The sequence below is a fragment of the Pomacea canaliculata genome, linkage group LG7, assembly GCF_003073045.1.
Source record: "Pomacea canaliculata isolate SZHN2017 linkage group LG7, ASM307304v1, whole genome shotgun sequence".
In the NCBI taxonomy this organism is placed as follows: domain Eukaryota; kingdom Metazoa; phylum Mollusca; class Gastropoda; order Architaenioglossa; family Ampullariidae; genus Pomacea; species Pomacea canaliculata.
Genome location: NC_037596.1, coordinates 16,716,840 through 16,742,026, shown reverse-complemented (window position 1 = coordinate 16,742,026; position 25,187 = coordinate 16,716,840). Strand labels below are relative to the sequence as shown.

The window sequence follows — 25,187 nt, the reverse complement described above, 5'->3', positions numbered from 1 at the left end:
CACACTACTTCATTTCTTTACTCTAAAGGTCATATATTCTTTACTCTGTGCAATCGACGTGTCCACTGATTTCTTTTCCAGCTATGAAACAAAGAACAGGGAATAATTTTCTTTCATACTTTAACTTTAGAAATTGAACTCCTCTACGTATCATAAATAAAATGGTACAACAGTAACAAAATAAATGACGACTGACCTTCAAGAGTTCAACAAACCAGAATGTGAAGCTCAGTTGCAACGCTTGTGCAGCAAGGATTTGGTGGGACAGATTAGCTCGATGACAAATCATGTGCAGCAAAGTGATAATAGAAGGATAAAAATAGCTTTGTTATCTACTGAAACGGGGTGACCTTGTTTGACAAGATAACAAAAACAGGCTGCTAAAGATAAAATAACATAATGTTGATACTTTGTATACTACCTTCATACAGATCACGAGAAATCGTTACACTGAAGAAGCGAGCACGTGAGTATACTACATGTCAGTCCAAAACAGAGCAAAAACACATCACGTGTGTTTACACAAGTAAGCAATAGACGTTCATTTAAAGGCAATCCCAAGTACACATTTTTTTTTTATTTCAGTAACTTTATTATTTCTTTTTGCGGCCTTATGCTCTTCGAGGAGTAACAAGGAATAAAGACTTTTACTGCGAGATATTATTTCCAAAACTTAAGAAAACCTATTTATTTAGGACTACATATTTATAATTTATGACTAAAATTATATTAAAAATAGTGTCTTCCAATGTCACAAACAATACCAACTGTCGAGGGCAATTGGGATACTCTTGGGATACTGTTCATGCATAGTTTAACCTGTACAGTGGCTAAAGGGCACATTAGCTAACCAATGAACAAGATTTTTTCTACTGTATTTTTAACGTGTTGATATAATCTGACACAGTCATTAACCGTGCTAATAAAATGTTAATCTGTCTTTAACCGTTTTTATACAATATTAAATTACTCTCGGACACTAACCGTGCTAATAGAATGTGAAAGCGTCATCGAGAGAGAGAGAGACAATCAAAAATACAAGCAAAAAAAGTGATAGAATAGTAAATAATAGCTTCAGTTAGTTCTTTTTTTCACTGCTGTAATAAGCAGAAAATTGCCCCATATGACTTTTACATTGATGAACCTCACACCAAGATCTGCATTGCACTTGGGTCAAGATTTAAAGCTTATATATATATAATTTAAATATTAATTGAATTGATATCTTTGTCATCAATAAATTAAGACATCATTAACTCAGGAAAGTTTACTTTCAAATTCAATATAGCACCCGTTTGGATGCATTATTTAGTGGTTAACAACAAAATGTCTAGTCCAGTCAATTATTTTCAAACGAATGGGATTATCGGTAGTGCAGTCTTTTGACGGACATAAAATGAAGTAACTATGCCAATATAAACTGTCCTTACAGTCTCTGTTTATCCGTGATCATAAGAAATAATTTTGAAATGCCTTAAAAACAAACCACGAATCGAATGCACACGCACATGCACATATTATGTAAATTAAAATATATATATAACTATACCCACATGCATTCACAAACATTCTCCTCCGCTTCACGTGTCATCCGAACGACACTTGAAACTATTTACTCAGCAATGATGTATTTAACTTTTATTAGTTTTCTTGAACAAACATGTATACCACTTGCCCAAATGACACCAAACAATAATTAACAAGAGAGACTGTTATTTTATTCAAAAATAGTACAAGCAGCACACTACGAAAGATTACAATGTGGTTCATCGGGTGCATCTGTGCATTGTTAAGGTCGTGGTTTCGGAGATGATACTTGTGATCATTGCATGAATTTTTGCACGAGACAGGCGTGCGTATTGCATGGTTTGTTAACTGCCAGAACGACTGTGATGTTAGTGGTGATAATTACATGTATGAGATTTTAATAAATACATACATGTCTATATGTATAGGTATATTAAAGATAAAACGGGTATACGTGATATATGGAAAAGGAATACTGGTAAATAAAGGACACATGAGTATACAATAACTTCAATAGATTACTCTTTTCTGGGTTTACACTGACCGTGAAGATGGTGGAAGTTGGTTTAGGAGAAAGAACTGATGAGAAAACAGATACTGGGTTAAGATTATGATGATAGTGATGGTAGTTATGATAATAACGAAGTATACAGTATACACATTGCTGAGAACTTAACGCGCTTAAAAAAGAGGAAAAAAAAACAACCTTAAAATGGAAGAATTCAGAAATATTAGTCATTTGAAGCCTGGTTCTGCTTTTTCCACAGTTTAAGATGTCATGTTTAAATGGTTTAGATATAAAAAAACAAATTCTAGAATAGAATTTACCACAAATTTAGTACACTACAAAAGGAAAAAAGTTCAATTATCACACCTAGAATATACAAGCATCTACCACATCCATGAATCAAAGAAGGGGAAATAAAACCCTGCAGATCTGAGTCGACAAATCTTCAGTCAAAGAAATCGTTGCCACAAATATGGACAAGAGGCATCCTGAAAATGTAGTTGTAGTGACGACCACAAATGTACATCAAAACAAAAAAACTACTGAAATATCCTTATGCGAGACGAAAAGACAGAGCATAATTCGCCCAAGCCAGGTGAAAGAAGGGATGAGGAAAAGATTTTTTAAAAGTGCGGTTTTTATTAAAGTTCCCCAAATCCCAGAAATAGTGAAAATAATATTCAATTTCATTAACCTTACCTTTAAATAATTAACAACATAAGTAAATACAGAACCAAAATACAAAAAACAGTTCAACCAATGCGGTCCTTCCCCGTCCTTTGACCTCTTGTTCTACCCACGGAACAGAACAAACCACTCACTATTGAAACTTTGTACCACGAAAACTGCATCCTAAAAATGAACATCCGGCAGGTCTGCTAAAAGAAAATAAGAACAATGATTTTAAAAAAAGTTAAGTAAATAAAATTAAGAAACAGTGTGACAACAAGTGAAACTAAATTTCTCATCTTTGAGCTCAGAACTCAATTGTCTGATGTTGGTCCCATCGATGTACTTCCAGCCCTGTGAATTGGCTGCGACCTGAGACTCTTCATCCAAATCGTCTCACTAATCGACGAATATCCGAGAAATGGAGAGAGAATTTTATAAATGTCGACAACAAAAGGCTTGCCTGAAAAATAAAATATTGTCCATAAGATGGATTGCCTTGTTCCTATCACTATATTCCAGTCCCTTGTGTAGCACTGGTTTATAACCTCATTTACTAAATTTCACTTTCTATGCACTATAGTTTATAAAAGACTAGCAAAAAAAATTTTCATACTGACTCTTTTAATTTCTAAACTTAAGTCACATTTCATACCTACAAAGGGTTACTTTCTTTAACGTGTAAGACATTTCATATTAACATATTTTTGTATTCCTAAGTATGTGAACCAATGAAATCATCCACCACATCTCTCACATCTTTTCTTTACCAAAACATACCAGTTGTTGTATATTCAGACATTCAGTCGGACACAAATCACTCTCAGAAAATAAAAATTGTGTTTCTGGGCCTATTGTCCAAGTCATCATCCAAAGTCAGCAAAACCTGAACAAACAAAAATACTCCATATTATTTAATTGTACTATGGAAAAAATATTATGAACACATCTTCGTTCAACTAGGTAACTGACATCACATCACAGAATTCCTCTAAACATGTTAGTTGTCATATTTATAATTTGGTTAGTGCGATTAAAGTTCAAAAATGAAAATAATTTATAACCATCAGTAGCATGCTTTGCTTAGATAATAAGCTCTCTTTTCATGCTTCCCAGATGTTAAAAAAATGGATTGAAATGGCAGACTGCTATACCACTAGATACACACAATACAAAGAGAGTAGAATGTGCAAAAACTATCATTCCCAGTATTAAAATATCTATGTTCGCACACTCCTCACCATGAATGAAAAGAAGATAGCACCAGCAGACAGGAAATGCCAGATATCATGATAATCATAGAAGTCCAGCACACATGGCATATTTTTCGTCCGGGACTCTTCTGGTGACAGCTGAAATCATACTACACGTTTCTAAAATGTTCGCTGGAAAAAGCACCAAGAAAGAAGAAGAATAAAGACAAAAAGAAGGAAGAAGAAAAATTGGCCGCGTCAAAACTTTGAGACATTTAAAATTTAATGGCATGTAGTAACTTAAAAAAATCGTCCACAACTGAGGTCTAGACTATGCTGGATGTGTCAGGGACCACTTAGGTAATTAAATGGGGCTCGTATATCAGCTTTTCTAAAACAATCCAAGCGTAATCAAACGCCCATCGAAGGTGTTAATAACGTTCAGAGAGCGACATCGGTTGTTAGAGCTGTACAAATAGAAATCGAAAATTTATAAAAGATAAATAGAAGAATATAATAGTCGAGAAGGGAGTGAATGCAAAAACTATTATGGTTAATATTGTGTTTTGTAGCGGCATCGCGAGGGTTGTCAAACGAAGCAACGGTCGACACAGAGTCGTGACCTTTACCCTGGCGAGCAGACAATAGAGGTCATGGGGTGGACAACGTCACAATCATTCCCCCAATGTCTACAGCGCGGTATAGAGGAGTGAATTGGGATTCATAGAATTTTTCGTGATAGACTTCTGTGGCCAAATGTTGTTCTAGGGGCTGTTGTCTTCCTCTTGTTTGCGCAAACTTATTATGGTTTAGGTAGACGTTGTTGGGTTCGTATGCTTGTCCAGTGGTGTATGTGTTCATGTATAAAAGTACAAAGTAATAGGGAATAAAGACATTGCAGGGCTCATCTCGGCACATAGCCATCTGAACTTGGTCAATAGTCGACACGTCTTTCGCGTCCCTCAATACCCTAATAATATATCAAACTATTACAAATAATGGAAGAAGTAATCAAGTGTTGATGATATACCTCCCAGGAAGACAGTATGGAAACAAAATAGGAGATAGCCACACCCCACATGATAATAGCAGCCAGAGTGAAAACAGTGCATCTGTTGAACAGTCTACAAATACAGGAGCGTATGTCTTTCCAACTACAAGTACAGGTGCATCTGTTGAACAGTCTACAAATACAGGAGCAGATGTCTTTCCAACTACAAGTACAGGTGCATCTGTTGAACAGTCTACAAATACAGGAGCAGATGTCTTTCCAACTACAAGTACAGGTGCATCTGTTGAACAGTCTACAAATACAGGAGCAGATGTCTTTCCAACTACAAGTACAGGTGCATCTGTTGAACAGTCTACAAATACAGGAGCAGATGTCTTTCCAACTACAAGTACAGGTGCATCTGTTCAACAGTCTACAAATACAGGAGCAGATGTCTTTCCAACTACAAGTACAGTTGCATATGTCGATTCTTCCATCACAACAGCCCTAGGACAGAGCAAAGAAAGTCACAAAAATATACATATAACGAATGGATCCAGACACATATAGCACCACACACACTTCACTCGCAAATAGCATGCCTTTCTTACATAACCAAGTGACAAATCCTAATGTTATGTGTGAACTAAAACAAATTTGACTATGTAACAAATAATAACATAAACTCTTTATTTATATAATTATGCACTTGCATACACTAAACTTTGGGAAAAACATGTGCAAAGAGCAACGATTCACAGCGAATTTGGCATATAACTAGAGTGCCATATGAAGGATGTTTAACATTAATTACAAACCTTCATAACGATATGCAGTAGAAGATAGCACAAGAGGTTCACAAGTAAGATGATTAGTAAATAGGTCGCAAAGTCCGGTTTTCGCTTTCCGGCACCATACGCTGCACTAAGAAAGAAACGAAACTCATCAGCAGGAAAAATGTGTAACGTACAACCAATTGAAATTAAAGTTTTGATATATATCATGTGGTAAATTGCCCAACATTAAAGTCTAGACTAAAATTTGCTATACTTGGACAGCCAGTTAAAGAGGAACCGCGGACAAGTTTTTATGTCGAACTTATGCAAGTTAGATGGCTTAGGTGGTCAGAAGAGCCAAGCTTGAAAGCGACTGCCTCAACGAATGTGGAAACGTTGTATGAGACGAAAAGATACCGTGGATAATTATCACCTCTCTCGGCAGACTCAAGAGGTCGTCGCGGTGGTTGCGTCTGACTATCAATATGTAACCGCTGGATGACTTGTAGACGATTTTTTTCAATTAACCAGGACTTGAGGCAAAACCTCGGGAGAAAAGAAGGACGGTTTGGTTAGCGACAACTGACCGTTAGTACTGCCAGCTGTCATTGTAAAATTTCGAAGACTACACAACCAGAACTTGGCTTACATTCGAGGGATAGAAGCTTGGGATGCACTGCTGTAACCACAGTAGAGTCTGAGGTGGTAATTAAGTGCGTAAATTAACACACAAGGGAGAAAACACTGGAACCTTTAGGAATTGTTCCACTATGGATTAATTCCCTTTAGGTCTCAAAAAAAGTCAACCAATCAGGCATTTCGTTACGTTTGAAAGTAGGCGAAGTATAAGTGATCAAGCTCCATGTCAAAGTTGGTTGCCTGTTACTCAATTCAACTTGGATTTGTACTCAAACAACCGAAAATAATAAGTAAAATTAAATTCTATTGTATAATCTAGTGTGATATATGCCTGTTTTGTATTTTTTGTGTGTATTTATTATCGTATAATTTTTTTTTTCTTAATGTCGCACTTTTGACCTACTTCCCGATTTGTGAATTCTCTGTCCCATACATTTACAGTCTTTCAGTTGATTTACTAAAAGAGAACAAAACCTATAAATAGGTTTTATTTTATTTGAGTGATTTTGGAAAAACTAGAATACTCGAGAACTCTCCGTAGTGTTGTGAAAGTGCTAAGTCTCGAAGAATAAGTCGCCGTTACCAAAGACGGAAAGAACGTCTGAGTATTCGCCTCCCCTCCAACGCATTGGAATTCAGAGTATTATCATTTTTTTCAGTGAAATAGATAATAAATGAAATTGCAAATGGGAATCAAATGATAGATGGCTTAGCAAATAAACGTCAAACGGACACGATTTTTTTTATTCACACCACTGCAACGGCACGGCGTAAAAGTTAATATTCAGTAGTAGAGTGTACGTGTACGTGATAAAGGGTATGGTTACAAACCGGTAAGTATAATATTAAATTGGGAGCTACACGTCTCAAAAACGGAAACATCATCTAAGAAGTTCGTAAGAGAACTCTAAAACTTTAAGAATCAAAATGCAAAAGTGAATGAACCACCTTTACTACAATCTGGGCTATCGTAGCTCAAAAACTAAGGTACTGCTCCCCTCGCAACTTGATCCCTCAAAGTCGATGAAAAACCTAAGACATCGTGTCCACTAAAGCTGTCCTTTCTCACTCATTGTAAACTGTATAACAAGGTTGCGCTGGGCAATCAGCAAAACTGTTAGCAGCTTTATAATAAAAATCGACACTTTTCTTGTTCCTACTAAAGTCATATTTTTCTTTCCCCAGAGAGTATGTAAACATGTTTATTTTCATTAAAGCTGTTTGAGATATTATAAATTAATTATTTCTTTGAAACTGAAATTTTGAGATTGGAATGATTTAAAACGTCACTTTCTGTCATTTTATTCCTATTTGAAAGTCCTTTTGTTTTTCCGCTAAACTCGTTGTCCTAGTTTGCTTATCCTAGTTTAGATTAGAAATGTCAAGCAAAAGGACATGTAGTATTCTGTTATACAATGGGCATCATGTTTACTAAAAAGATAAAGTGTGAGAGGTTACAAATATGGTATACACGTGTCTCAACTTACAGCGCCAAGTTGAACATAACCATAAGCACGAGCCAAACCTGTATGCAAAAAAAAACAATATTTTGATCAGAAACCATAGTATAATAAAAATGGTTGTTTACAAATATAAAAATTAATTAAACATGACAAAATAATTATACATCTTAAATTAGTTTACTACAGTTTAAAAACACTTTAGTAACGTGTTTCTCTACGATAAATAAGATGCCAACTAGGTATAAAAGGAAACATAGTCTCAATATGTCCTAATTTTATATTAAAATATATAATATATATATAAATAATAAACGACATGAATTTACCTTAAATACGCACTTCGCATGACAGGTACAAGAACAGCAATTACAACAATTACACCTGTTTCCATGTTGATCGCCTGTGTGGACAAAAAGAAAGTAAATTGTTAGTTGGCATTATTTGTGCTTAATATCCATTCAAATTTAAATGCATGTTTAATCTTACTCTGGCTCACTCTGGATCGTGGGTGGGCAAAGTGATTTTTTTTTAGGACAAGCCTCAAAATTCTAAGCTATGCGGGTCTCCAATAACACAAAAATACCCGGACAAGATACTACACAACAAGCCTAGTGATAATCGACAACAAATGAGTACATAATGGCATTCACTGACCGAATTTATTGTTAAAGGAAAGCTGTTTCAATTCGCTAACAAGAAAAATGTAAAATCAGCCTTTCCTTTGAAGGCATCTACCCTCGATGGTCTTTAACGACTCCATCAGACTTGTCAGCCATGTTATTTGTTATCTTGCCTTTGTTAGAATGTTATGGACTGCTGATTTCTAACGCTTTTAGAAGTTAGAACAGTGGTTCTTAACCGGGGTTCGATCGAATCCTAGGGTTTTGGTGAGTCGGTCTCAGGGGTTCGGCGGAGCCTCCGCCACGGAGGTCAAGACACACCCGCAATTCGTGATGACACTAAAGAAGGGTTCGGCGAATGTGCATATAAAACTAAAGAAGGGTTCGGTGAATGTGCATATGAAACTCGTGGGTTCGGTACCTCAAACAAAGTTAAGAACCACTGAGTTAGAAGAACGAGTATACTTGAAATGATCACAGTTACAGCCAAAGTAGTATGCAGCAGCTGTAACGTATTACTAGTTATTAACCTTACAGTAAAAAAAAAATATTAACAATTTAGACGATCAATTAATCCGACTGCTAGTCGCTAGAAAATCATGCGCTTTTTTCTGTTCCAAATGTTGAAACTTTGTGTGAAAAATCACTAATCAGTTTGAAATACTTAATGCATTACTTTGCTTTGAAGGGTGATTAAGCTCGTGACTTTGAAGTTTTGTTGTTGTTTCTATGTTTGTTTGCTTTTATAAAGAGATTAGACTCGTGATCCCCCCTCCCATTCATTAGGATGCACTTTTCAGATTGACACAAAACGGTAACCTTTGTTGTTTCTTCCCTATATTGTTTGAGCAGCTCAACTGGTCTGTTGTCAAAGCCAGATGATTTTCCTTCCTTCAGACTGTCAACACCTATCTCGACCTCTTCCCGTAGTTTGTAAATCCGAAGTTCGCTAGCTATGTCTCTTTGCTTTGGAGGAAGTCGAGGTGTGTCTAAAGTCTTTGTACACAGAGATCACATTTATTACATTATTTAGGGCATCTGCCTAATGTGAAAGAAACAAAATCATAAAGTTTAATACAAAGGCACATCCATGCGAGGACCACCAAACCTTCGATGATTCCTTTTGTACAAACGATGATTACGACCGCAATAACACACAGCCCGTGCAGACTTGCATATAAGACCCAAACACCCCAGTGTTCGTCAAAAATCTGAAAACACACATTCGCGCACGCACAAAACACATACACGCACCCATGTATGCATACATATATCTGTGCAAAGTCACATCTAAACAATGAAAAAAAACTCGTGATAATGACAAATGTTTCCATAATATAATCTGTTGGCATGACCATGTCTACGTAAAAACCATCAGCAAGTAAATAATGGCATTCAGAGTATTATCTTCCAACCGTGCTGTCTGAATACAGTAATATTGTAACTGTATAATGTACTCAGAAACTGGTATACGGGGTGGGGTCGAAGCAATGATCAATACTGAAACGGTTTGGGTTGATGACACTGGCAATTTACCCTTTGAGAAATTAGGAAATAGGAAATAGACCCAAGAGGTCACTTTGAACAAGGTGCTTACACAAATAGAGAGTAGGGAAGCAATATCCTCTTGTGTCACTGGTCACACTTCATACTTCAGAGGTGAGTAAAAAAGGAATATAGACGAGAGAAGAGAAGAGGGGTAAAGGAACCGGATGGGATGGCGAAAGAGAAAATCCCTGAATGGCTAAGCATCGTAGTATTTATGCAACCGAGTGGTGTGGGTGTTGTAAGATGGGGTGGGGGGTAAACTTTCTCCCACACAATCAGATGCAGGAAATGCGACTTTAAGTGTAGCGTCCTTTCTTCTCCCTATCTTGACCGGTCACCTCACAACGTCTCGCCACACGTCCATTTTGATTTTATGTCATCGCAATCACTGTCTGGCTCTACGGATTTTCATAACTGGATGTGACTCAGGGTCTCGGCTGGTGTCAGTCTCGGCTTTTCTTTGTAAAGATTCATGTTATCTGGTCCGTTGATTGGTATGACACGCACACGCACACGCACACGCACACGCACACGCACACGCACACGCACACGCACACGCACACACGCACAATCTGCTTTCAGAAGTCAAAGGATTCGAACAAAATATTTTAAGGTTGCAAAGTATTGTACTGTTGGATGCCCTGTCAATAAAGCAAAATGTCGATATTTATGTCTTTTTGCATGGGAGGAAATAAAACAAATAAAAACAACAAAAAATGGTTGACACTTACTATTCCCAGAACAGCAAAACAGGTGTATACACCCATACAGAAGTAATGTCTGTGTGCTTTAATCTGAGCGTCTGGGTGGCGACTCTCGTAAATCTTCAGAATGCACAAGGAGGTAATAGCATACATGAAAGAGGTGTCTGTGGAAAAAATATTAACACAACTGTTTACAAACATATATATAATAGAAAGAGATATAGCTTGATTTAAATAAGCAGTACTACGAATAGGTTAACAATTGATATATTTTAAGACCTGATCGCTACTCAACTATTTTTCAGTTTTCTGTTTGTTTTTTTTTTGTTTTTTTTTTTTTGTAGTATGAGTTATCCGTGATTTATTTTCAGAAGCTTTAGAACTTTAAATAGCACTCATTTATATATTAAAGCATGTGAATTCTGATGGCAGCCTTAAATATCATGTCTTAACAAAATGACAATAATTTCTATCTGAATCATGTAAACTATGATTTTGTACAAATGATTTTTTCTATTGTATATCACACGCTCATATACACAAATATTGGCCACGAACACGAACCAAACTGGTAATTAGAGTAGGTGGGGCAGATATGGTAACAAGCACTCATGACACCCTCCACTATGAGAGCGAATCCCATGGCATACAGCAACCCAAAATGTTTTAGCATTCCATTGTGATTCTGACGTATTGGAATATCTAATGTATCCCATGTATGCAGGAAATTTCTGAACAAATGAAACAAACACAAGTATTTAATAAAATAAACCATACTAAAGCATACTTACAGTAAATTTTGCAGCAAAAGAAATAGATATTTACTTCTTTACTTCTTGGCATTTAAGGGGGGTGTGCGCGCGCGCGCGTGTGTGTGTGTGTATTAAAATGAAAAGTGATGGAGTGAGTAAAAGAGAATAAAAACATCACAACCAACTTCTTCATTCACACTGCTTACCTCAAAAACACTAAAAAGAGGAAGAAAATACCAAGGAAGACATAGCCTATGTTGCTGATGAAGCTGTTGAAAGAACGGATTTCGTATCCTAACCAACGCACTGGATAAGCACACTCAAAGTTGTAATAGCACAGATCTTCATCGCCATTTTCATTCATTTTCTGAGATCATACAGAGAAACAAAACCTACATGAATAACATGTGAATGCACGACTATTCACGATCTCACTCTCACTCTCTCTATCTCTTACACACACACTTTGTTCTTCCCACTAACCTTTTGATAGGTCAGGACCAGCTGTACCGCAGGTAGACCATAAAAAAGGGTAATAGTCCCAAGGATCCTTACATAAAAAAGATAGGTCTGACAACATTCTCCACACAAATGTTAGTATAGGGATTTCTTACACACTACCATATGACTGGCACTAATTATCTTTCTACCTAATATTGGCATGTGGTGATGGTGGTGGTGGTTTTAGTAGGGAAAGTGCTTCCACCTCAAGTTAATTTCACATTGTGTGGGGATTGGGATCTTGGTGGAATGTGGGTATGGGGAATGTGGGCGAAGGGAGGAGTTGAATTGGTGCACAGGGGAAGGGTCACTGTTTTTGGTGTGCCGCAGGTGTTGTCTACTCTTACTTTTGTCCTCTTTTCCTATTGGTGTCAAGGTTTGCCAAGTCTGCATTGGTGGTGAACTGTGTTTTTGCCCTTTCTACCTGATGTTCGTCTGTAAGAACTTCTAAGTTTGCATTGGTTGTATATTGTGCTGGTGCCCTATTCTCCTGCTCTTATCCCTTGCTATTGATGTCTAAGTGACCTGTGAAATCCAGCCAACACAAACATGCGCAGGAAAAGATCAACAATTTGACCAAAACTTCATCGATCATAGGACTTCTTTGAGCAAACAGCGGCAAAATAAAAGAAATGGGACAGAATGAAAAGCCAGCAGAAAACATCATTATTGATAAAGAAGTAGAGAAGGCCTAAGAATTTGCATACCTTGACAGTCTAATAACAGTAGATGGAGATACAGAAAAGGATCTGCAGAACAGACTCATCAAAGAAATCAGTCCTATGCCACGAAAAGAGAGATATGTAAGTCAAAAGCTCTAATTAGGAAAAAGAAAATTTCGACTCTTCAGAAGCAATGTCCTTTCGATCTTACTTTACGGAAGGGTATGCTATAAGGCAGCTGTTTTCAACCTTTTACTAAAGACGCCCCCCTGACGAACAAAGGTACGTCCGCGCGCCCCTCAGCCAGCAATGTAAGCTAATATCACTAATACCGGTATAAGAAACTTTTAAAAAAATGACCACCTTCGCGTCCCCCTTGTAAGCACGTAGCGCCCCCACAGGTTGAGAACCGGCAGAAACTAGGGACTTTCAGGAAAATCTTAAATATATCCTGGCCTAACTCACTTATGAAGAAATCCTTACAAGAGCCAGCTGCACAAATATAATAGACATAATAAGTAAATGGAAATCGCGAGGGCATGTGTACCACAGAAAATAGCTCTTCATTGGACAGCTGATTGCAAGAAGAACCGTGGTCGGCCAAACATAAGAAAGTAAAGTATAAAGAGATCAAAAGGACCAGTAACTGTCCTGGAACAGAGTGACTAAACTTCCTGTTGACAGAAACAAATGGAAGTCTCTAATGGATGCCTTACTTAGCTACAAAGAACACTAAGTAAGAACTAGTGACAGAACATTACCGATTGGTTCACTTCCAGCGCGAGAGGATACGGGATGGAAATCATCAGGAATAAAAGCAAAATCTTGACCATAATCACCGGATCTAGCAATAAACAGAGTACAGCTGGAGGAGATGTAGTGCTTAAAATATATGGGTAAGACCACCTCACAACACGGTAGTAGCTGAATGGACATCGTCTGAGTATCCCGACGGTAACAGAGGTGATAGTCAGACTAAACAAGATTTTAAAGAGTAGAAGTGCCAGCTTCCGTACCATGTTTAGGCTTTACAAGTATCTTGTTCACATCATGCCAGACGTGGATCTTAGAAACAGAATAAGAGTGATGGATCCATGCATGTGAAACAAGGTTTTTCAGGAGATTCAGTCCAATCTCACGAACGAATTTGTCCGAAACGCAATCAACTCCTCAGTGGGTTCACAGTAGTTTCTGGGGTAAATACTGGCGTGTCTCGGTCATGTCCTCTGCCTCAAAGGGTACGTGAAATGCAGTCGAGGCCATGGCAAAAAAAAAAAAAACAAACAAAACAAATGGGTGAATATATAGTAGTTAAGGACGAAGAAGAATGCCTAGTGGTGTTTCTCAAGACTGCATATCAAGAACAATCTATTCATCAAATTTGGATAGCAATATTGAGTGAAGTATGCCCCATTAATATAGTTTTAAACTATATTTCATTTGACTACATTTTATTTGACAAAATACATCTCTGCCTCTGCAAACTTAAAAGTAGCTTGTACATTTTTCAGTTGCATGTGAGCACACCTATGCATTCATAATTCTATACAAACATTTACACCTACCGATATAAATTTTGTGCAGTCTGAGGCCACATATATCACCTATCAGGCTGTGAATTTGTGGCATTTTATATGTTAAAGTGTTTGTTCATCCCATTTCAAGGTGTTAGTATTAAATATTGTTTGTCACATCATACAACTAGTAATAGTATACCCTTTACCTGGTCATAAAGAAACCAGGCTTTTGGATCATACCTGTTCTTGCACCCTTACTATCACACACACACATAGGCACGAGCTAGCATACTTATATACATCTACATTTGCACGAAATATGAAGATAAATACACATTCCCACAAATGTATCCACTTATACACATAGCGCACTCGCACACACACACACAGATAGAGAGAAAGGTCCACTCACCATAGACAGACTTTGGCAGTTTCGTTGTAACTCTCCGTACTGACAAACCTGTTTAATGGAGCCTCCACTGTCTGTCAAGAATAACAAAAATCAAGGACGCACACACACCCCCGCATGCAAATACACGAAAAGAACACAATGCTTAAGTTTCTGTATAGTTAGGCAGGTATTGTGGGAAAGGATATACAAAAGGCATCCATAAAATCTACGAAAAATTGGATCTTGTCTAAAACTTTCCTTTATGTATTAAGACCTGAAAGCAGTCTGCTACGTCTCAACTGGTTGCCCATAGTTAGGTATACAGGTAGGTCACTTCAGAACGCCTTGTGGCAGAGTTAACTTCTACACTTAGTGTTTGTGAAGAATCCTGATCAACATTATAGAAACCCACTGGTGTAGTTTCCTGGGAAGGTGTTGGTTTTAAGAAACAAAGCACAAAGCTTTCTAACAAATGTTGTAACCAATACTCATTTTTGTTCTGAAAACTAAAGGCAGTATTCTAGTTCTGGTAAAATTTAAAATTTTGTGTTTGTAACACAAAGGTTTAATTTAGATATGTTGCAAATAGAATAACAGCAAAAATACATTATGTAAGATGTTTGTTACAGTTCATATCTTCTCTCGGCTGTAGAATGATAACAGAGTCATATCCTTGCTTCAGAGGTGTCATGGTAATATAAGCTAATAAAGTGTGTACAGTGGAACCTCGGTTAACGAACTTAATCCGTTCTGGAAAGCTGTTCGTTATCCGTAATGTTCGTTATCCGAAACAGTTTTTTCCATAAGAAATAAAGGAAATAGATTTAATTGGTTCCCAGCCCCTGTTGACTCGATCGCTAATATTTGAAAGTTACAGGCTATATAGGTATTTGTTGTAATGAGAACAGTTATAATGCAATATAAATGGAGTTAAATAAACATAAAAACATTAACGAAAGCATTTAAACATCAGAAAACTTGCCATTTTGACGGCGTGGGTGGAAGCAGGTGTGGGGAGGAAGGGGTGGAATGACTGCTTTGATTCCCTCTCCATGAGCACACGTGACATTATAAAATCGGGGGTGACTTCCCTTTTCTGTAGCTTTGAGGTTGAAGGACAAAACTTGTCCAGTGTCTGTTGCTTCTGCCTTTTTTGTAAAACTCTTCGGTAATAAGACATCACATATCCGACAGACGCATGCCACCTTCATACTTTGAAAATCATTCCTTTTTTCAATTCAGTTGTTGCCGCTTCCTTGTCATTACCTCACTACTATTAATTGCTCTTAATCTTCTTTGGAGCCATGATTGAGGATTATCTTATTAAAATAAAGCACAAACATCACTAAATAAGAAGGATGCGCACAGATAAGGAACGACTGATCGTATCTGTGTCTCGGGCGCGAATGATTACAAGCTGGTCGGTCACGTGTGGTTCACGTGGCTGTTCGTTATCCGAAATTTTGTTCGCTATCCGAGACAAATTTTTAACGAAATTTTTGTTCGTTAACCGAAATATTCGCTATCCGAGGCGTTCGCTAACCGAGGTTCCACTGTATTTGTTTTTTTTTAAATATCTTTACATCTCTAATATCTTCACCTGGTTGCTTGTGACATCTGAGTCGGGCCCTGCATCCTGTAAGGGGGCAACATCTGATGTGTCACCTTCACCATCAATGTCCTCAATATTTCTCGCGTTAGAAGTGCTAGCTTGGGGATCCATCCCAGGTGAGCTTGAGTGCTGGCCACTACCCAACTGGGAATCACTCGTAGCTTGAGAACCTGCATGTTGTGAGCTCCTGAGCTGTTTTCTAGACGTGTCTGCAGACACAAAATGAATTACAGGCACACCGACTAATGTCAAAATCGCTTGGCCGACTTCTGTCAATAGTACTGTACAACAATTTGCACACCTGTAAGTACTTTTCAACCCGATCTAAATAACTAACTCGTCAAGCAATGCGTTCCTGACATAGGAACGAACTAAAGTGCTGAGAAGATGTAAAAGATGTAACAGTTTGCAAAACCAGGGACAGAGCAAAAATGTCAAAGAATCTAAACATTGTTTGAAGTAACTAAGCTTGTAAAATATCTGTCAAATTTGAGCCCCTTTAAATGTCCACTATCTAAGAACATAGGTCAACTGATATTTATTTACTAAGCTTCGGAATCAAGACTTACAAAATCTTCATACTAAGGTACACTAGTCATGCTGTAAGCGTGAGAACTTTTATTTTTATTAATGTTCCAGAATGTTTTTTTCCGGATTTGTGCCTTATTAAAGTCCATCATTTTAAAAAGCAACACTGAAAGGATTACAGCAAGTCCTGTTGACTTCCTTTTACATCATTTCCCAGGTACAATGTTTTCTGTAATCTTTTCTTTAATTCTTGGGTAATAATTATTATCTTTTGGTGATATTGAAACGTCTTCAATGTTCCGTGTTCCAAGCGCAAGCAATTAGTGCCTGTTACAAAGTTGCTTTTTTCCTAGATAAGTCCTTGGCATGATTTCCCCAAATGGTAACATAAAGCAACAAACCCAAGATAGCACTGGGCAATCGGAGTCTAAGCTTTAATTAAAGGTTTGTTTTACTTCGTCTTACTTTTTCTTCGATAACGTTTTATAATTGCAGGAAATACTGCAACATTTATCTAAATATTTCGTCCTGTCTTATCCAATAAGGTGGCATTATTATAGTTGCATATTACACCTAATTTGCAAATTCAGATTAAATACACAAATTTAGAGTCATTATAAGGAGAGATACTTTTCCTAGTGGCGTATCAAATCCATTTGTTAGTTTTTCTCCTTAATACCTCCTATGACAAATCTGCAGGTCTAAAAATAGTATGCTTGATATTGACTATTTTTAGGATCTAATAATGATGATGATGATGATGATGATGATGATGATGATGATGATAATGATAATAATAATGAGGAGGAGGAGGAGGATAATTATAATAATACCCGATAATGTCTGTTCTTGGCCACAGAATATAATTCGGAAGCATTTCTGTGTCTTTATTTTCATTCTACGACAGGTATCACCTGAAAAAAATATGGTTCAAGCATGTTATGCATCCCAGTCGAAACATAATTTCTAGGTGAAATAACAGGCAACGTGTTTCCTCCAATAACTCACTATTCTGATGGTGTTCTCTTTTTTCCAGAGAGGTCAACGCTTGGCTGATGACATAGTACAAACATTTCTAGTAATAATATAATTGTGAATAAAATATTAATACAAAGAATCGTACAAGTTTAGCTCAGGATTAAATTTGTCAACAACTTGCCTAAAAAACATCATGTAGATGAATGTTACATACATTACAATCTGTCATGTCTTAGTATCGTAAATATTGGTATAATGACAATATAGATTGTTCATCCTATTTGCGCCCATTTCCCGATAATAATAATGATGACAATACTGATGACAATAATGATGACGATGATGACGATGATGATAATAATAATAATAGACATGCACATACAAACGATACTGCTAATATTCTTTGGACATTAAATTTAATTGTAGTTTTAACTATTTGTGTGGCGTAATACACCACAAACATTGATTAATTTTACCCTAAAATGATAGGCTTGTGCAACCAGTTTAAATGTTCATTTCTGCTAGTTGTTAATTCGTCACAAAGTGAGATTCCCATGATTTTAATATATCAAGAAACATTTGAAAACGGATCTTTGTAATTACATAAACACCTTGGTTTTTAGACTAACATGCTTCAAGTTGGACTGACAAAAGTATTTTCTTCAGAAGTCTGATACAAAATGTATATCTTTATTAAATAAATAAAATTAATTTTAAAGATCATATTAGCATGAAGGCTTAATTAACCCTGGGCTTGTTTAATCAACTAATGTAAGAACTAATTAGGTGAGTTAAAAAAAATCACTTATCGTAACAGGTAAAAATCTAGACCCATTCTGTGTGACAGTTGCAAACTACACATTTTCTGTTTCTGGTTACAAGCAATTTTAATCACAAAATGTAAACTCTAAATCTAACCATTTGGTAGAAATGACCTCACACGAGACATTAAAAGTCACATCTATGTACTGTTTTGAAAACCTTTCCTTCACTGTTTTTTTTTAAGCAAGTATCCCTTCCTGCTGAATAATCAGGAAAGGTTTTCAGAACTGTGAAAGACCCGAACAAGCAGATGTTTATTCATGAACAGACAAGCTTCTGTTGAAATGCATTCACACGTGTGCATGATGCATCTCGCTTTTGTCTCTCACCTGTCTGCCATGAGGTGTTTTTGCACCTTGCGCTGCAAAAAAGGACCAGTTATTTGTTTCATTATCACCAACACGTCTAGACACTGCAATATTAGGCAGTTATCCTGATATTTTATGTGCTTTTTTACAGAACACTTATGTCTTTACAATAGAATAGGTGTACAAAAATGCATCTGGATTATGATATAGAGCTTACTATTTAGTATGCCGATGCTGTCCGATTACAATATAGGCATGAGTTAGTGTATACATACTTTAGTACATGCACAGTAATCTTTAATCTTTAAGGTCTATTATCATCTGTATACTTATGTGGACCTGCACACATTTTCAGGGCATCAAATCAAATCAAATCAGACTTTATTGTCTGTCGAGGATACCCAAGACAGAAATTTTTCTTTTGCTCACAAGGGCAGGCATACATACTCATACAGACATTTACACACAGAGTTAGGAGTAAAGATACATTGTCATGGTAGTTGGATCTCCATCAAATGGTCAATGAAATTCCAATACATGTACATTATATTTCTTGTATATATTAATAAAAAATGTGTTGGCATTGCAGAATGCAACGAAAATCGAGCATGCGATTGTTTATGGATGTTTATGACAATAAACATTACAAGAACGAGTTTGATAGTGATAATTTTTCACTTGTATGTAAGAACTTCACATTGATGGAGGCTGCTTGCTATACTCACATTGTACCAACAATGCAGCAAGGGAGGAAAATAGCTGCAGAAACGCCAGCGTAGATCAGTATGACAACGCCGATCTTCCAGTCTATTTCTGAGCCTAAGTAACAGGTAATTGCTGAAGTTAAATAATGACTGAATAAAATTAAGGTTGTAGTGCTAACAAAAGTATATACCTTTGTAATCATTATAACTAATCTCATCTACAGCGCGTAAATTTTTGTCATTATTAGACAAAGAAAGACTGCAGAATTGAGTGCATGTGATACTTTCTTGTTTCTATCAGCTATTGAATTAAATAACAAATATAATCATAACTCGCTCAGGTTTGGCAACTGTTTAAAACTGTTTCAACATAATTACAGGGACAAATCCTTGATAATCAGTACATTTCTTAACAGGAACAGGCATGTATAGCCAGGCTTGCTAACACACTAGTATAGTTTGTTACTGCTCCCCACTCCCAGTTCAGAGGATTAGATTCACCTGCTTTCTTCTCTTTTTCACTATTAAGTTTTCTAAGTCATTTTCTCCTTTACACAGGGAAACTTCCTGAAACCTTGGAAAACCTACTTTAGGAGGAAATATGGTGAAGGGGTGAACATTGACTTCTAGTATTTGTCTTTTCCATCTGCATCGTAAATGAAAGTTTAGAAAGAACCTTTTTGCTGACAATATTCAGAAAGGAAGGCGATTTTCGATATATTTGATCATCATCATCATCATTCATCATCATCATCATCATCATCATCATCATCACAACAGTGTTTAAGATGAGACATAACAGCCAGTGGACGGTGAGTAATGAGTGATTATTACTCTTCAATTATCCAATATATTTCTAAAGAGATTGATGTTAAATACTGTGCAACGTAACTTATATGACTGTCAACTTTTACTGGATACAGTGTACTCACTTGACATGGTATTTGTGATAAGTATAGAGAGATTCTTGGTTGTCACATTAAGGCGTTCTTGAGGGGGGATGTCGTCTGGCGCTGAGCAGCGTGGAAGCTTTGGCTTGACCAGGACGATAACATAAAAGGCCTGAAACCTATGATAGTCACTTTTCTGTCCACACACACACACAAACACACAAACAATCACACACGGAATTCTTTGTCATTTTTAGTAACTATAATACCATTAAAGATAACCTGTTTCAGTAGGTCGTCGTTTTTCTCGTAGTTTCATTCCTTCCTACTTAACATCTCTGGAAAGAACAAGGCATAACTAACTCGTCAGTTACTCCCTCCAGTATTTCAAATCGTAGTAAATTAAATAAAAGACTGAAAATAAAAGCGCACACGTACACACCAAAAAAGAAAATTAAAAAGAGAAAAAACGAGAGGACTGAAGAGAGAGCAGAAATAAAAGCTTGTCTTCAATGGTGAGAAAGAAGCAAAATCATCACTACATATGGACCAGAGCGACGACTAAGAAGCGCTAAAGAAGGCTTTCTGGGTAAGTTTTCCTTACCAGCGGAAAGGTAACAGTTTCTGAGAGCGACGAAGTGTAGAAATGAATCGTACGACCATTTTCCTCTACAACCGCGGTTCGTAATGAAGCGCAGTAAATAAGAGCAACCACGGGAGTATTAAAGAGGGACTTACCCCAGGGTTTCCACTTGACAGCTATCCGCTTGAAATCCCGAGAGGAAATCAAAATAAATCAATAGATAGGAACCAATCTCACCACTACTTGTTTAACATGGGTCTGTGTAACAAATAAGCGAGGAGACAATGTAAAGGGAGATCACCATCGGCACACATATTCCCATTTCCCCTTCTTCTTTAAAAAAAAAATTATATGCACTTAACAAATCAACAGCACGCTTACTTCTAGAAAAAATGTAGCTTTTGTAGTCATAGTCTGATGTTTCCCCAAAGTCCCAATGTCTTCGTCAAGATCCAGCACAGGGCACTGAAAAAAAAAAACAACTAAAATGATTAGAACAAACTAATCTCCCTTGGGTCCTTCTAACAAACAGAATGAAGGTCTATAATTCAAATTTACATGCCGCTTACCTTTTTTGCTGTGGATTATAAAACTCTAAGTCTGATTCATTTAGCCATGTCTATTGTCATGGCATGATTGATATGATGTTTGTAATATTTCATCCACTCTACCATACTTTCTCTGTTATTAAGTTGGCAATGTATTGTACTTCATGCCTTGCAGCATATTTCATTGCTTATGGAATGACTTCTCATGCATCGTGCCGTGTTTTATTGGACGAAATTTGACGTTAATTTCTATGTGGATTTTAACATATCCATTACATACCTGAATTGGCTGGACTGAGATCACTGCACAGAGATCACTATTGGATGTCACCCTCAAAAAAACTGTATCAACATCCTTAGGAAAGGTGTACATGTAGTACTGGGGCTGTGACGGGGATGCTGTCAACTCTCTGTCCTGACCATGTCTGTTCAAACATTATCAACAAAACTGTTATGACCCAGAAATTAAACTGAATATTTAATTCAGCACGATTATAATTTTACTTGTAACTTTATCTAAAACCTAAAACTGTTTTAAAATATATGTTTTTTTGGCTGTCACAAAACCTTTAGATGCAAGATTTTACCGATGATCTTGTATCCTTGGGATCAATAAGACATATGGTTCACATTACTTTTCTTCCCACAGAAAAAATATCAATCAGCTTTAGTAAAAGATGCCAACATTCACTTACACAAGTTCAAAGTCAGGCAAGATGGTGGCATTGAGACTGAAGCTGCGAATGGTGTCAGACATTGTGTCCACTATCACATAGACGCGTTGTGGCGATGTCAAGTTCAGTCTTTTTGTCTCATCCATAGGACACAGAGTGCGGTCCATTGATGGGAACTTATAACTGAACCAGTTAACAGTCACACAAAACTAGTAATTATAAATGGAACGCTTTAAAAATGTATAAATTAAGTCTATTGACTGAAACTGAACACTGCCAATAAGCTAACATAAATGATTATTATATTTTGACAGTAAAATGTGTCATCCCAACACGTACATCAAACACACGAACACACCCGGCTATCTCTATCTCTCTCTGTTCTTCCTAACTTTCCTTTTTTTAATCCGAAAGGGAGTACCATAGAAAAGACACAATGTAACATGATGCAAAAAACTCCATTATATCATCATCATCATCATCATCATCATCATCATCATCATCATCATCATCATGGTCTAGGTTTTCTTACTTTTGCTGTCCGCTGCGCTAATCTTTAACTGACACCATTTTTTTCCTTTTAAATGCACTGTAGTGTATTCCTTTTTTTTTGGTACACACTAATCTTTTGAAGATTGGATCTACGGACAAGACCGACCTGAGTATTAATTGATATCTTCTGCTTCTTACTTTCGTCTCAGATGAAAGAATAAGCTTTATACTAATTTTAAAGCTAGCTAAGAATTGGAACTTTAACATCTTTGAACGGAAAAATAAACAGCTAACTAAACAACTTCGTTCTTCCACGAAGCTTTACTTTTACAGAATAGTCCATAGCTTTGTGTTTTGTTTACTATTATATTGTGTATGCTTATGAAGCCTTTCATTTCCCAGAAACAGCAGACCTGAGGCTGATGACTCATCGCCAACAGCTGTGAATGGCAACCGCTCAATACTTTTGTCACGGGTCGTTGCGCATTTTCTAAAATCACAAAACTGGATTGCATGTGCAATCGGGAGAAAGTGAGTTAACATTAACTTTGGTGATCACGGCTGCACCTAAAGAGTTCCCCCATGATCTTAACAATAATTGAATTGTTCAAATTTCATGTCATTATCAGTATTGTCTTACAATGAAGCTATACACACTTGCACAGACAAAGTCTTATCAAAGTGTTCCATTAAAGCTACAAAGCTTCATATTTCAAAAAATATTTTATGAACATTTCCAAAGCAATCAGGCTATATGACCATATTTCAACAAATACTTACTCAAAACCAGCAGACACAGGAATCATCCAAGAAAGAATGTCCTCTTGCTCACGAACAACAAAGGTAATGGGGAAGTCGTCTTGAGCCTCTGTGCTGAAGGTCGAAACACGTATCGCTGTTGTCTGTGGATAAACATTTAGGTGAACACTTACTTATTCAGTATTAAGCGTTAATAGTAAACCCTTCTTCACTGTAAGGCATGCAGAGGCAATAATATGTTAATCCACTAAAGCAAACAAATTGAGATATTGGATGGCACTTTCACTTAGGACAGAAATGTGAAGAGAAACAGTTTAACGTGACTAACCTTGTTTGTTTCGTTGTACCTATAGACAAATACACGTTGCTGTTCCATGCTCACGTTGCTGATATAAATGGTGTTAAAATTTGCAGAAATGATATCTACAGTAAACGGCACACTCAATACGTTGCTGTCTTCTCTGACTTGGACAAGCGGTTGACCAAACAATTGTGAGTTAAAGCTGATGAATGTAATGACCAGTGCCTTTAGTACATCCATTGCTTTAAGCGGACGTTACAAGCTGCCCACATTGGAGGTTGAATTTTGAAGGGATTCTATGCTTGCCTGAAGGACTGCAGAGAACCCAGAAATCGCCTGTGCAATTGTGACTGACTTTCACCAGACGACAAAGCCAATTCACTGCGGGCCTCTCAGGTTCAACTGACTGTAAAGTTCACGCGGCCAACACAAGGCTAGGGGTAAGGTGGGGGTGATATAATAATTAAAACCTCTTCACGCTACGGGTTGCAAAGGTTTCTAGGCTGTCGCGAGGCGCAGTTGGGCGGAGCGGAACTCGCTCTCACAGGCACGCTCATGGCCACACAAGCTCAACAGACACACGCACGACGCGAGCAGCAAAGCTAGTCGCTCCTCGGCGACCAAATAAGCCCATACACATAAAAACAATATAAAATATATGTTTAATGGGCGCCAAGCAGCATTCAAAACAGAAATATCAAGGGTCCCTCAAATTTTACCGGGATAGACTTCAAAACCCGTGATCTAGCTGTGACATCATTTGATTTTTCGGGAAACTGAGTGCGCACGCAGACAAAGAAAGCTGTTGTCCACAGACTGCCAATGGAACAATGGCGGTCAGACTATTTATAGCGACCGGAAGCGCGCACTACATGTGCGCCTCGCATGCCTGCCACTTAACCATTTTTGTGTCTACGCTTTTCGCAAAAGAAAAGCTTCTACAGCGATCAATTGCTATACTGGTACGTATGTTCTACTCTTCATTAACACTAAATATAAGAAATATACTCTAAAGTAGCAAAATTATTGAGATTTTCATGTTTATTTGTTAAGAAGCAGAGCGTTAATATGGTAAGGGATTTTTGGTGCATGATGTATTTGCTTTGCCACATATTGCTGATAATGTTGAAAGATTTGGTCCTTTGGATTTATGCTCTATCTTTCCATTGGAGATTTTTTTAGTTCAGCTTAAACTTCTTCGAACACTAAACTTTCCACTGCAGTCGGTAATCAAGAAAATTTAAAAAAGTGAAACATAGGGATTCTGTTTCAAATTGTGAACCAAAACAAGTAATAGAGATTGCCCATTGACAATTGATTGTGGCTGGAATTATCAATTCAGACAAACTAACTTTTATAGTCTTTTTTTGTACAACAAATGGTAATCACTGTATGATGTTTAATAATTTATTTTACTGTTATTTTAGATAGCTGACTGCTGGCATTTAAGGATAAAATGACAAACATCCCATGCACCAACCCTGTCGTGCTAATAGGAATATATCCTCCTGCCGACACGTACACGCA

The 25,187-nt window shown here is 37.0% G+C and overlaps 1 protein-coding gene across 5 annotated transcripts; it reads right to left on the bottom strand.

Moving 5' to 3' along the window:
- Window positions 1-1,616: 1,616 nt before the first annotated feature.
- On the bottom strand, window positions 1,617-24,487 carry LOC112569599 (SID1 transmembrane family member 2-like). 5 transcript variants are annotated; one of them, XM_025247424.1, is made up of 25 exons: window positions 23,688-24,487; window positions 23,381-23,502; window positions 22,130-22,291; window positions 21,715-21,859; window positions 21,268-21,351; window positions 20,908-21,069; window positions 20,346-20,499; window positions 19,435-19,528; window positions 18,731-18,762; window positions 17,435-17,515; window positions 16,062-16,282; window positions 14,483-14,553; window positions 11,874-11,940; window positions 11,597-11,757; window positions 11,203-11,369; window positions 10,666-10,802; window positions 9,495-9,597; window positions 8,093-8,166; window positions 7,791-7,828; window positions 5,707-5,812; window positions 5,102-5,395; window positions 4,928-5,041; window positions 3,946-4,056; window positions 3,485-3,590; window positions 1,617-3,167 (listed from the first exon to the last, which is right to left on the bottom strand). In XM_025247424.1, the coding sequence occupies exons 1-24, from the start codon at window positions 23,898-23,900 to the stop codon at window positions 3,528-3,530; spliced, it is 2,976 nt and encodes a 991-aa protein (XP_025103209.1). In that variant the 5' UTR covers window positions 23,901-24,487; the 3' UTR covers window positions 1,617-3,167; window positions 3,485-3,527. The 5 variants fall into 5 exon arrangements, with proteins under 5 accessions (XP_025103209.1, XP_025103211.1, XP_025103208.1 ...); XM_025247426.1 differs by having other exon boundaries at window positions 4,928-5,001; window positions 5,302-5,395; window positions 23,688-24,485; XM_025247423.1 differs by having other exon boundaries at window positions 4,928-5,395.
- Window positions 24,488-25,187: the final 700 nt, after the last annotated feature.

What these genes read in the sequence shown, in the direction of transcription:
- LOC112569599 (XM_025247423.1), bottom strand. Translation starts at nt 23,900, where the DNA reads ATGGATGTACTAAAGGCACTGGTCATTACATTCATCAGCTTTAACTCA. An exon ending in AAGCTACATTTTTTCTAGAA is followed by an intron (nt 21,070 to 21,267) that starts GTAAGCGTGCTG and finishes CGGGATTTCAAG; the next exon opens with CGGATAGCTGTCAAGTGGAA. An exon ending in TGCTGCATTGTTGGTACAAT is followed by an intron (nt 18,763 to 19,434) that starts GTGAGTATAGCA and finishes CCTTTTTTGCAG; the next exon opens with CGCAAGGTGCAAAAACACCT.